The sequence below is a fragment of the Hipposideros armiger genome, unplaced genomic scaffold (genome assembly GCF_001890085.2).
Source record: "Hipposideros armiger isolate ML-2016 unplaced genomic scaffold, ASM189008v1 scaffold_497, whole genome shotgun sequence".
Lineage (NCBI taxonomy): Eukaryota > Metazoa > Chordata > Mammalia > Chiroptera > Hipposideridae > Hipposideros > Hipposideros armiger.
The window spans coordinates 237,322-250,277 of NW_017731847.1; the positions used below are offsets into that span (position 1 = coordinate 237,322).

General features: G+C 49.1%; 1 protein-coding gene across 1 annotated transcript in view; it reads left to right on the forward strand.

The window, feature by feature from the left end:
- Nucleotides 1–4,555: 4,555 nt before the first annotated feature.
- LHFPL5 (LHFPL tetraspan subfamily member 5) overlaps nt 4,556–12,956 on the forward strand; it is a 14,964-nt gene continuing 6,563 nt past the window's right edge. The window contains exons 1-2 of the mRNA XM_019667451.1: nt 4,556–5,203; nt 10,563–10,799. Coding sequence (XP_019522996.1) covers nt 4,792–5,203; nt 10,563–10,799 — 649 coding nt within the window. The 5' untranslated portion in view covers nt 4,556–4,791. The remainder of the gene's footprint in view (nt 5,204–10,562; nt 10,800–12,956) is intronic.

The following is a 12,956-nucleotide window of genomic DNA, read 5'->3' on the forward strand; positions in this document are numbered from 1 at the left end:
GCAGTCTTGTTGTTAGGGAGCATGTGCTCTCACCAGCTGAGCTATCCTGCCACCTGTTGGCAGCTCAGCAGCAGCTCAGCTTGGGCTGGGCATAGAACCACTGTTGCTCAGAGCTCGCACCCTTGAGCGAGCTCTTAACCAACTGAACCACGTGGCTGGTCCCAGGTTGTTTGTTTTCTTATTATTGAGTTTTTAAGAGTTATTCAGGTCACACCGGGGGGCTCAAAATTTGTTGAGGTTGTTGGGAGCCAGTGATTGGCTGTGTCGGCCTTGGTGGAAGTTGCATCCACCGTCGCCGTCTGTCTCACGATGGACACTTGTTATGAATCTTTGAGCCAGTGTGTGGTGCAGCTGTGGTGGGCTGCTGAGGAAGGAGGCTAGCTAGCGTGTGTAGAGTGAATTGTCCTATCCATCGGATGTTAAAAGCCTTTACAGTGACAGGCCTCTGGAGAACGTTCTCATAGGGCTCAAATACTCTTTGGTTTTGCTCCTACTCCGAGGGCTCCATCTACCCACCCATTACTCAAACTCTTACTTAACCCTCCCAGCTTACTCTGTCCAAGATGATGATCACCTAGCTTGCCCACGAAGTAGTGTTCGTCTGTACCTCAGGCCCTCTCTCCTTACAGAAGAGGTGGTGTATTTCGTGCCACAAATTACCACACACTTGGGGGCTCGAAACAACAGAATTTTGTTCTCTTGCAATTCTGGAGGCCAGAAGTTGAAATCAAGGTGTCAGCAGGGCTGCACTCCTTACAGAGGCTCTGGGGGACAGTGTGTTCCATGCTTCTTTTAGTTTCTGGTGGTCACCAGCTTCCTTGGCTGTGGCCACATCACTCCACATCATTCTGTGGTCATGTCGCCTTTCTTTCTGTGTCTGTCTTTTCCTCTGTGTGTCTATTAGTAGGACACTTGTCACTGGATTTAGGACCCACACCCCAGATAATCTGGTAGGCTCTCCTTATCTCAAATTCTTTAATGTAATTGTATCTGCAAAGAAGCCTTTTCCAAATAAGGTAACATTTACAGGTTCTGGGGATTAGGATGTGGATATTTTAGGGATAGTTATGGCACTTGAAAGTCTATCTTCCATAAAGATTTTTCCTTCCCCGCTGTCCTCAGGGCCACCCTGTGAGGGAGTGTCATGCCACAGAAGTCCCTGCTAACTGGTGCCAGTACCCCATTAGAACTCTCTTGAGAGCAGGCAGAGGAAGGGGCTTCCATGGGGAGAGAAGAGGCGCACCTTCCCCCAGGACTCACACAGCAGGATATCACCCCCACATAGGAAGGAGGTTAGGGTGCTGGTCAGCCAAAACCCAAACCAAACAATGTGACAAATGTCCAGTAGAGACAGGAGTCACCACCCTTGCATCTTTCGAGTCATTGATAGTGATTAATGTCTATAGCTCCCCTGGTGACATAAATACTGTTTTTGGTGTATTATTTGGAGAGCGAGAGTGAGCACCAAGGGCTTTGGCTTAGCTCTTCCTGTTATATTAACCTTTAGCTCAAGGGTCAGGGGGGCCAAAGGGAGGATTCCGCCAGTCCGTGAGGTGACCTGGTCTAACTAACCATTCAGGAACCTGGGGTGGGTTCCCGGCCTCGCAGTTCAGTACTATCACACTCTCTGAATCTTATTTTAATGGTCCTATAGCAACCAGCCTTAACAGGTTCTTTGAGCCATATCACATAAAGGTCTTGAAGCTCATTTTATTCCTTGAATTAATCATGTAGATTTGAGCTTGCCTTGCTTGACATTATTCAATGCCATTGTAAGCAGCCACCCCATTCTGTGTTCCTGATTTCTTTGTTCCCTATGAGTCTGTCTATGGCCAAGTCCACTCAGTTCCCCAGAAAGTGACCTCAGAGGGCACGTGGCCCCTGGTGTTTGCAGTTGGTAACTTGATTAGCTGTGTTTCCTCTGTGTGCCATGGACTGCTGTTTTCCCAATTCCGACTATAAATAGGAGTCTCAGAGCCTTTTTGCCTGAAGCCTGGGCCTGAAACCGCTTTTTCGATGCCAATATTTGGATCAGTTGGGGCTCTTTGGTACAAAACCTACTCTGGCTAATGAAAGCAAAAGGGAAAGAAATGGAAGGACACTGGGTTGTCCCCAGAGCTGAAGAAGGAACAGGGCAACCAATCTTAGGTCTGAAGCTCCCAGTAGCAGGAGCTCATGGATTGTTTCTTGAGGATGTGCCATGGCATAAACTGTTTTCCCTCATGTCAATCCACCACCAATTCATATTTCCTAGCCCTGTCTTTAGGGTATGCATGCCCTGTGATTGGCTGTCCCACCGGAACCTCAGGAAGCAAGAGAGGGTGCTCTCAGAGGCCAGGGAAGCTATGCTGAGCAGGCCAAACAAAGGGCGTCCACTAGCCCCTAAGAGCTTGGCCCCAGCCTAAGGCCTTTTCTGAATGGAAGAAGAAACCTGCTGTGGGGAAGCTCCCAGTGTGATTGATGGTGGAGACACAGACTGTGCCCTCGATGAACCTCCTGTCTGATGGTGAAGACTGGTCACAAACCCAGAGATTTAAGAGAAAGAGGAAACATAGGTAATGACACAAATATATTCAAGGCAGGGTTTTTTTTTTGTTTGTTTTTGTTTTTGGCTTTTCACTATTTATTTATGGCAAATATTCTCCATCTGTGATCCTCTCCAGTCAGAAGTTCTTTGAGACGATGCCATCAGCCTTGGCCAGTTGGAGAATGGAGTGATCTGACTCGCCCATCCTGCAAATGGCCCCGCAGATGGCATAGGTTTTAAACTGGCCGTTGAACCTGTCTGTCACCTTGTCAAGGGTTCTTTTTAATAGTGAAAAACCAGAAACTGCCAATACACCCCCCAAAGGGGAAATGATTAAACAGTTATGATACAAACATTAAAATACAATTTTTGAAAAAAATTGCATACTAAATTGTATAAACATTATCATCCTACTGTGTAAAACAGTATGTGCAGAAGGAGAGAACTACACTAAAATGTAAACAGAGGTAATAATAATAATAATAATAATAATAATAATAATAGGAAAAAGGAGAAGAAACATTTTTAGCACTTTTATATGTGAGGTTCTGGGCTAAATAGCTTATACATGTTATTTTATCAGGCCTTTATGTGATAGGTATTATTATTATCTCCTTTTTATAGATGAAGAAACTGAGGCTCAGGAAGACTAAATCCATGAATGGTCACTTAGTTAATAAGTGGCTGACTCAAATCCAGATCTGTCTAAAGCCAAAGTCCATCTTTTTAAGATCATCTTGTCTCTCCTTAGCTCTTGATGTTGGGGTTATGAGTAACTCTGTAACTTTCCTGAATTTCCTAGTTCTCTACGCTTACCATATATTTACCTATACAATCAGGAGAAATATATATATATTTTGAAAAACAGTGGCAAAAGAAATATGCAAAAAAAACATAAACAAGAGGAGAAAGACATTATATTGAACAAAAATCATACATTAAGGTCCAAAAAGGCCCATAACGAATATGAATTTTGTAGTTGCTTCTGTTATTACACTACCAGCCTGCATATATATATATATATATATATATATATATATATATCGGGGGTGTCAAAAAAAATGTACACAAGTGGACACTTTGGTCATTGTTGCTCAAGCAGTAGTTTGCCGTAATCAGAAGTGCCTGGACACTGATGGTAACCACTTTGAACACCTCTTGTAATTGCAGAAGTCAAACTTGACTTGTATTCATCTTTTGTTATCGGTATATATTGAGTATTACAATTTTACTACAGTTTTCCTCTCTTAAAATGTGTATACATTTTTTTGGCACCCTCTGTATATTTACACGTATGTATATATGTATACATATATAATGTATTTATACATAATTTTAAAACGATATATTTATAAATAATTTATTAAAAATATATAGCATACACATATACATATATGTAAATATCTCACTGTCTTTGAGAGCAGAGGCCCTGCCCATTTTATTTCTGTGGTTCTTGCTTAGGGAAGATATCCTCCAATATAAGGTTAGCACATAGTAGGGTCTTAGTAGCTGTTGATCGAATGATAAGGACTAGAAACCAGTGACGGGAAGATACAGTCAGAAAAGGCTTTTTCTGGCCTCCGGAAGAGTGGAGGTTACGGGAAGGTGACATGGGAGCCAGGGAGGGGATGGCGCTCAGGAAGCAGTTTTGCGGCAGGAATTGAGCGGGAGGAACGTGACAGCTGCAGTGCTACCCTCCCGATTCTTGTCATCCTCACTCAGGTGAAGAGGGGTCTCGGTTCTCTGTGGCGGGGTATGCGGCGTGTGTGTCGGGAGGCTCCCCGCGCCTCCCTCAGGCGGGGTCTGTCCTTTCCTTCACTGGGCGCCTCCCGGCCCCGCCTCTCTTCCAGTGTCCCGGGGCGCTGGCCGCGGTGCTGAAGCAGCGCTCTCCGCGGAGAGAGGGAGGAGGGGCCGGGCGAAGGGGGCGGAGCCCTCTGGAGCTCTGAGCTGGAAACCAAGGAGGGGCAGGGCGGCGCCAGCAGGCCCAAGACCCTAGCGGGCCTGAGAGGAGGCAGGAGACCAGAGAGCGCTCAGCTAGAGCGAACACAGGCACCTAGACAAGTTTCCCCTGAAGAAGCCAAGGTCGTCCTCCTTGTCATATTAATCGTCTTTCCTCTACCTTGGAGGGACCCTCAACTTGCTCCCTGACTTCAGCCTCCTACCCAAAGCTGCTGAGGAGTGAGTGACCTGCTTCTGGGCCTCCATCCGCACAGCCACTGACTTCCAGCCCGTAGGCCTCTAGCCCAGGCCCCCGCGCCCTCACCATGGTGAAGTTGCTGCCTGCCCAGGAGGCATCCAAGATCTACCATACCAACTATGTAAGGAACGCGAGGGCGATTGGTGTGATGTGGGGCACGCTCACCATCGTCTTCTCCATACTGGTCATGGCCCTCTTCATCCAGCCATACTGGATTGGTGACAGTGTCAACACACCCCAGGCAGGCTACTTCGGCCTTTTCTCCTACTGTGTGGGCAACGTGCTGTCCTCAGAACTCATCTGCAAGGGTGGCCCACTGGACTTCGGCAGCATCCCCTCTAGAGCTTTCAAGACCGCCATGTTCTTTGTGGCCTTGGCCATGTTCCTCATCATTGGCTCCATTATCTGCTTCAGCCTGTTTTTTGTCTGCAACACGGCCACGGTCTACAAGATCTGCGCATGGATGCAGCTGGCTGCGGGTGAGCAGGGATGGGGGAGGGCAGGCAGGGGCCCACCCAGGCCACAGGTGCAGCTGCACCATCCCATCCACTGTGGAGGCTGTGGGTCTCCTACTCAGCTGTCCTCCGTTAGCCCAGCCCTACTCAGTGCTCTGTAGAAGCTTCTGAGGAGTAGATATCTTAGAATGGCTGAGACGGAAAGGACCTTAGAGATCAAATTGTTCCAACTGCCTCATCTCACAGATGAGGAACTAAAGTCCAGAGAGGACTTGCCCAGGAGCACATAGCTAGTTGGCAGAATAACTCAGGTGTTCTGACTCCAAGGCCACACCAGAGGTTGTTGCTGCTCTGGGAGGAAGAAAGAAGGAAGCTTCCATTGTCGGCCATGTGGGCATAGGACCCAACTGCAAGGCAAATTAGTGGTGCTGGTCAAACACACCCTAGACGTCCCCATCTCCTACTTCTGGGCACTTATTCTTTCTCCAGATCCCTGCCCTCACTCTTCCTTACCTCCCTCACTCCTTACCTCGCACCCCAAACTGCTCTCAGGGGAGATTCTCAGGTCAGTCATTGATTTGGAGTGCTAGGTTGCATGGGACCCCTCCCATAGAAACTTACATTTAAGTTCCTCTTTCATTGTGGAGTGAGAGTCCTTTTTCCCTAATTATAGGATTCTGTACTGGAGGTAGCAAGTGGGGGTGACATTTTGTTAGGCAGATTGGGGGTGCTGTCTGGGGTTTTTAAGACTATGTGCAGTAGGTGGGTGCTTGTGGTGCTCAGCGGCAAGCTCTTCCCTGCCCCCCTTTCCTGCTCCTGGCCCAGACAGGCCTCTCAGTGGTCCAACTGGTCCAGCTGGTCCTACTCTCATCTACAGCCAGGAAGAGATGGCCTCAGACTTTGTCCTGAAGCCTTTGGTTCCTCCCCACCCCAAGGACTGCACATAGACTGTCCATAGTGGGAAGATGTCCCGGAGCAGTGCTGGGGACTGCAGAACAGGATGAAACCATCTTGACATCGTTGGTTAGAATGAGAAGCAGTGTTATCCTTAACAGGGGGAAGGATCCCTTAATAGGGATCCGAATCCCAGGAAACTAAACATGTAGACTCAAGACTGTCAGAGTTGGAGGGGACCCCAGAGAGTAATAGACCTCGTGCCCCCCAACTATAGATGAGAAACCTGGGGCTGAGAGGGTTGATAAGATTTGGCCAAACTACAGCTGATCAACTGTCAACTAAGGACCTAGGAGAATTAAGGCAGAAACTAGATGTGTTTCAAAGACATTTTTGTTGAGCCACACATTTACATAAGTATAGTGACTTGCAGAATACCTTCATATATATGATCTAGAGCAGTGGTTCTCAACCTTCTTAAGGCTGCGACCCCTTAATACAGTTTCTCATGTTGTGGTGACCGCCAACCATAAAATGATTTTCGTTGCTACTCTATAACTGTAATTTTGCTACTGTTATGAATCGTAATGCAAATATCTTTTTGTTTTCCGATGGTCTTAGGCGACCCCTGTGAAAGGGTCATTTGACCCCCAAAGGGGTCGCGACCCACAAGTTGAGAACCGCTGCACTAGAGGAGTCTCATCATGAGGCAGTGAGGTGGGAATTCTTCCCATTTTACAGATAAGGCTCCTCGTGGGTAACTTGTCTCCGAGCACACAGGTAGTGAGGGACAGAGCTTCGATTCCAAATTTATACCCTGGCCTCTCACCTGGCCCTGGAGCTGCCTCCCCAATCCCCCTACCATCTCCCTCTCCTCTGTATTCTCACTATATGATGAGGGAAAGGCTGGGGCAGGGGTGAGGCAAGTCTTGGTGGGCGGCGGAGAGAAAGAAGGCGGGATGAAGATTTAGCGGTTTTGTGACAAAGAGGAGCAGAATGGACCCTGGCATGCTTGCCAGCTGGTCCTGCATATCAGAGTTATAGATTCTAGAAACATGTCCATCCCTCTCTCATTCTCTGCACTGTCCCCTCCTCCAGCCTCGCACAACACGTGTCATTTGCTGAACAGGCAGTGCTGGGAGGGTCTGGGTGGGGAAGGGGTTCTCAGGCCACCTGAGCCAGACTCTTTCTGGGTCATGGAGCTGGAGACACTGTTAGCAGAGGCGCCAGGTGCCATCCCATGAAACATTTATGTTGGGGGAGAGCAAAGGCGGTGTCACGTTGCATTCTTCAGTGCTGGGGAAGGGAAGATGAGCCAAAGGGAGCGATGAGGAGGGGGTATGCCCCACAGCTGGCAGCTGGGAGATGCAGCCATTTGAAGAGGCCTAAACCAGTTAGCTTGACCTTGCCTGGAACCAAGGAAGGGAACAGGAGAAGGGGAAGAGAACTGATGGCTGAGGCAGAGTGGGGCTGTCGCTTAACAATATGAATTAAGCTTCTGGATGCCAGGTTTAGGGCGAGTGTGGTGCCAGCTCCTAGAAGCACAGGTTGGGCAAGTTGCTTATCTCTGAGTTACGGTAACCTCATTTGTAGGATGTAGCAACAGTACCTCTATCACAGGGTTCTTGCAAGGATGGGATGATACAATGCATGCAAAACACTTTGCACGGTGCCTGACATGTGATAGGTGCTCAGTAAATGTGAAATTCACAAAAAACTTTATCAGTCAGGATGGGTGAAGTGATACCACAATAACAAACAACTCCCAAATCTTAGTGGCTTAACATAAAGGTTTATTTCTTGCTCAGGGTACATGCTCACTAAGGGTCAGCTGGGGCTGTGCCCTCACTGTTCCCTTCTGGAAGCCAGGCTGATGGAACACCATCACCTGTCATTACAGAGGGAACGGGAGCTCTGGAAGGTCTCCCACCAGCAGTTAAATGCTCTGGCCTGGAAATGCACACCACGCTTCTGCTCACATTTTATCGGCCAAGGGGAATCAGATGGCCTTGCCTAACTTCAAGGGACGGGGGCAAGGAAGTATAACCCTCCTGTGTACCCGGAAAGCTTGTGAACAGCACTCATGACAGTCACCCCCACTAAGGTTGCCCCCCTCTGACTTCAATGACAATAATAAGAGCAACAACTCGCATGAGTTGGTCACTTACAATGCACCAGACATTGCAGTAAGCATTTTCTCTACATGATCACACTTAATCCTCATAGCCCTGCTATGAGTCAGGTATTATTATCCCTGTCTTACAGATGAGAGAACAAAAGTCAGACAGGGTACGCAAACTTGCCTAATACCATGCTGAGAGCCCTGAGACACCACATATGAGGTTGACCCCCACTGTGCCCAGGACCAGGGGTGGATGGGTGGGGTGCTCACAGAGGGCTGTGGTGCCCTTAGTAACAGCCTGTTTCCAAGTCAGAGGCCCTGGGCTCTTTTCCGGAGACCTCACAGGGAGATGCTACGGAAGGGAAAGAGGCCAAGGGGAGGAGCGATGGGAAAAATGGAAAGTCCAGATGGGAGCTCCTTTCCACATTCACCCATTCACCTATGCGCTGAGCATGTGTGTGTGTGTGTGTGTGTGTGTGTGTGTGTGTGTGTGTGTGTGTGTCTCTTCACCCCCCACCTCCTCCACCATTAAGCTAGGGGCCATGCCAGCCACGAAAGGCTGGTCTCAAACCAAGAGGGGAAGGCCACAGGTTTTACCAAAGAGCTCTGGGAGGGCTCCCCTTCCCCAACTTAAGTATCTTTCTGAGACATTTCTCTGTTTATCACTAAGTCTGAACTATCACCACTAAACACATTCAGCTCTTTGGAGAGACGTCGCAATCTGGGGATAGGGGAAAATAACTTTGAAGTTAAGAAAGTCAGGAGCCATGAGTTCAGGTCTTGGGTCTGCCATAGCTGGAGGAGTGGGCAAGTCACTTCGTTCCTCTGAGATCTCAGTTTTCTAATCTGTAAAATGGGACATTAATATATGGCCTATTTCACAGGACTGTTGTCAGGATCAAGAGAAAAACTGGTACTTGAAGTATTTTGTGATCTGTAAAAAAACTATATAAATGAACTCCTCCTATAAAAAAAATCAAAGGAGGGTTGATTCACTTAGGCGGGGAGGTGGGACCCTGATCTTCACATCCTGACTGTGCATTTGTTTGATCTGCTGACATTTCTTGCAAGAACAAGCGGAGTTTCCGGCAGATAACGTTGGGTCCTGCGAGTTGCTTCTCTGAGCGGCCTCCCAGGCAGGGACAGCCTTGGGACTAAACAGCCTCCAGCCTATAGAAGCAGGGCCAGGGGTGGGTAAGCGGCACAGATAAGGGAAGGCACTCCCTTCCTGTGTGGTGGTTGCAGTTGGCACTACCCTGGTCACATCCCAGGATTATGTCACCTGTCTGTGCAGCTAAGGTGGGATGATTTGGTGGGAAAGCATGGGAGAAGGGGGGGGGGGAAGTGGGGAAGATGGAATTTTTAGCTGTAAATACTGAGTCAATAAAAGCATAGTGTGGGATAATAGCTGCCAACACTTGTGAAGTGCCAAGTATGTGCCAGGCACTGTGCTGAGCCCTTTCCCAGTAATAACTCATCTGAACCTCACTGCAATCTGAATAGGTAGATGCTAATATAATCCCAATTTCACAGATGAGGAAACTGAGGCAAAAAAAGAACAGCTTAAGTAGTTGGCTCCGAGTCACATGACTAGTCAGCAAAGAGCTGGACTTGAAATCCAGGCAGCCTGCTCCAGTGTTTCCCGGCTTTTCCTCTTGAGAGAATCGCCTTGGAAGAGTGCTTTTCCTGAGAGTGGGGTTCCTGAGCCTAACCCTGACCTGGGAATCAGCATTTTAAGCAGGGCATTCTTAATTCAGGGGAGTGTGGTGACTGCACTATGCCGTACTGGGTGAGGATGAGGAGACCTGATTGCTTGAATGGAAGGTTCGTGGAGGAAGTAATCAGAGATGGGCGGGAGTACTTCTTGTATCCATTGAATCTAAGATACCCGAGTTATAGGACACATCATTATTCTATGTCCTGTAAAAAGGGAAAACACTTCCAAGGAAACCATGGCCGAAAGCTTTCTTATTACACTGATATCAGAGAAGTGTAACAAGAACAATGTACATTTTAGGACTGATGGGTTCTCGGGCCTGGGACCAGCCAGAGTCGGCAGTCCCAGTCAAGCGCAACGTGAGGAGCTGGCCAGGGGCTGGTAGGACTGCCTGGCACGGTGGGGTGACCCTCCTGGGCTGAGGAGCCCCGCTCTCTGCCCACTGGCTCCCAGGGGCAAGCTGCTTTAACTTTTGGAGCCTCGGTTCCCTCCCCTGTGCTCTACAAGGATGGTAGGAGCTGCCCCTTGTGCCTTTCAAGGCTGTCAACACAAGGATAAAGGAGGTGACACAATGACAGCAATGCAAGGCAGGAGGCGGCAGGCTGAGCACACCCAGCCTGACACCTCTGCACCCCTTCCTGCCCCCACAGCCACAGGTCTGGCGATTGGCTGCCTGGTCTACCCAGATGGCTGGGACTCAAGCGCGGTGCGAGGCATGTGTGGGGAGCAGGCGGGCAAGTACACCCTGGGCCAGTGCACCATTCGCTGGGCCTTCATGCTGGCCATCCTGAGCATCGGAGACGCCCTCATTCTCTCGTTTCTGGCCTTCGTGCTGGGCTACCGGCAAGATAAGTTGCTCCCTGATGACTACAAGGCCGATGGACAAGGTAACTTGCCCTCCCCAGGGAGGTGGGGCTTCCAGTCAGCCACTCACTGAGCTTGGCCCCTGGCCAAGACTCCGAGACCAATCAGACACGGCCCTTGTCTTCTTAGAGGCCAAAGGCCAGTGGAGGGTGGCAAACTGGCAGGTGATGAGGTGCTGACAGACCTGTGTGACACAGGCTGTTGGTGATAGAAGGGTGTCTCCTGCCACCTGCACCCTCAGGGGCCACAGGGGAGGGAGCCCTGATCCAGCCTGGGGAGCCAGGCAGGGCCTCCCATAGAAAGCAGCACTGAGCCTGGGTCTTGACGTGACACCGGGAGTTTGCTGGGTGGACAGAGGAGCAACTGGGCAGCAGTGAGGGTGAGTTGATGGGGAAGGAGGAGAAAGGCGGTCAGGGTGCCGATGTGACAGCTCCCAGACTACAGGTGGTGGGAGCCCGAGCTCTGGGCTTAGGGAAGCCTTGGGGTTCCCCGTATGCCCATCCTGTTTCAGTTCCCTCTTGTGCACATCCTAACCCCTCAGCCATAAAAGTCCGCTGAGCTGTCCCTGGAGGCCCAGGCGGGCCCTTCAGGAAGCCTCCTCAGGCAGCTTCCATCGCCTGCCCTTCCTCCTCGGGCACTTTCTGCTCCTGTCTCGCCTTAGGCTCTTCTATCTTGATGAGCTAACTTATTCAGCACATACATTTCAACTCCCAGTCATGGGTAAGGCCTGTCTCACACCCTTGTGAATCCCAAAATGCCTGCTCCCAGTGGCCACTGTGAGGGGCCTGTCACCCCTCAGAGACCTCTGAAGCCTCCCTCTCCATAGTTGTTTCATATCACACCTTGGACCCGAACAAGAAGAAACAATCAAACTCCCCTATCCCGTGTGATCAAGAGCCCTTCCCAGATGAGGAACTCGAAGCCCGGAAGGGAGACCACCTGGAGGTGCACAGAAAAATCGTCGCATAGACGAGGCCAGAACTCAGATCTCTGGCCTGAGAAACTCACAAACTTATGTGGTTAAAGAAGGAAACCCAAGTACCAGAATGAGCTAGCCCAAGGACGAGGGAAGAGAGAGGTTTCTATTGCAGTGGATTCCTATAGCTCCTGGCTGGGAACGCTTGGGACCTTGGTCCCTCGCGGGCCCCATCAAGGGAAGAGAAATGGAACTGAGCCTCTTTTATGTGCGGGAGTGATGTCAGGTTTGTTCAGAGGGGCCATTTTTATTGAATCTTCCTAGCAACCTTGTGAGGAAAGGTTGGAGGTGGGATTCCAGCAGCAATCTCAACAGCCAGTACTTTCTGCAGTGAGGGCAGTTCTCCCAGGGAGGCCTCAGCCGGAGCTGCTGGAGACGGGGCGTCTCACTCTCAGTCATAAGGCAGGGCCACCCTTACACCTGCCTGGACACACACACACACACACACACACACACACACACACACACACACACACTTTTATATCACTTATTTGCACTCTCTCTTTTTCAGAAGGGACTCTTTTAGCCAGTAAGAAATTTTGCTCACATAAGTCCTCCTGAGAGTGCTTTCTTACAAAGAGATGGTTTTGTTCCTTTGACACTTTCTTACTAATCAAAATGTCAATTCACTTTCCCTTTCTTCCTTGTCCCTCTCCTTTCATATCCCATGCACCTTGTCTCCAGTCTTTTGAGGTGTTTGTCCTCAATGTACTGTAGTTTTTCCTCTCCGTACAGGATTTAATTTTTCTTTTTTGCTTATTACCTGTTAGGAAGCACCCACAGAACCTTTCTGAATACATCTAACTATTCAATGAAGTAGTTATTGCTTTTGTCAAAGCACAAAATTGGGTCAGGGGAGCAGAGTTTGAGTCCCAGTTCTTCCACGTCACTTTACTGCAGTGTTCTTTCAAGGAAAAGGGGGACGCCAAGCCCTGCTCTGCCACCTCCATTATTGTGTGGCATAAAGGAAACAATGAAATGAAGCCTTGCACAAGTATATAGTTGCTAATCTACTCTTTAGGCATTAAGGAGGCAGAGGAAAATGAGGACAGCCTTTGGAGTCAGAACTGGGTTTAAAATTTTGGCCCCATTGTTAACTAGCAGAGGTTACTTAACTTCTCTGAGTCTCAATTGCCTTGTCTGAGCCTCATTTCCGTGGGGTAGGAGGCAGGTTTTTTCCTGATTTGTAAAAAAAAAAAAAAAA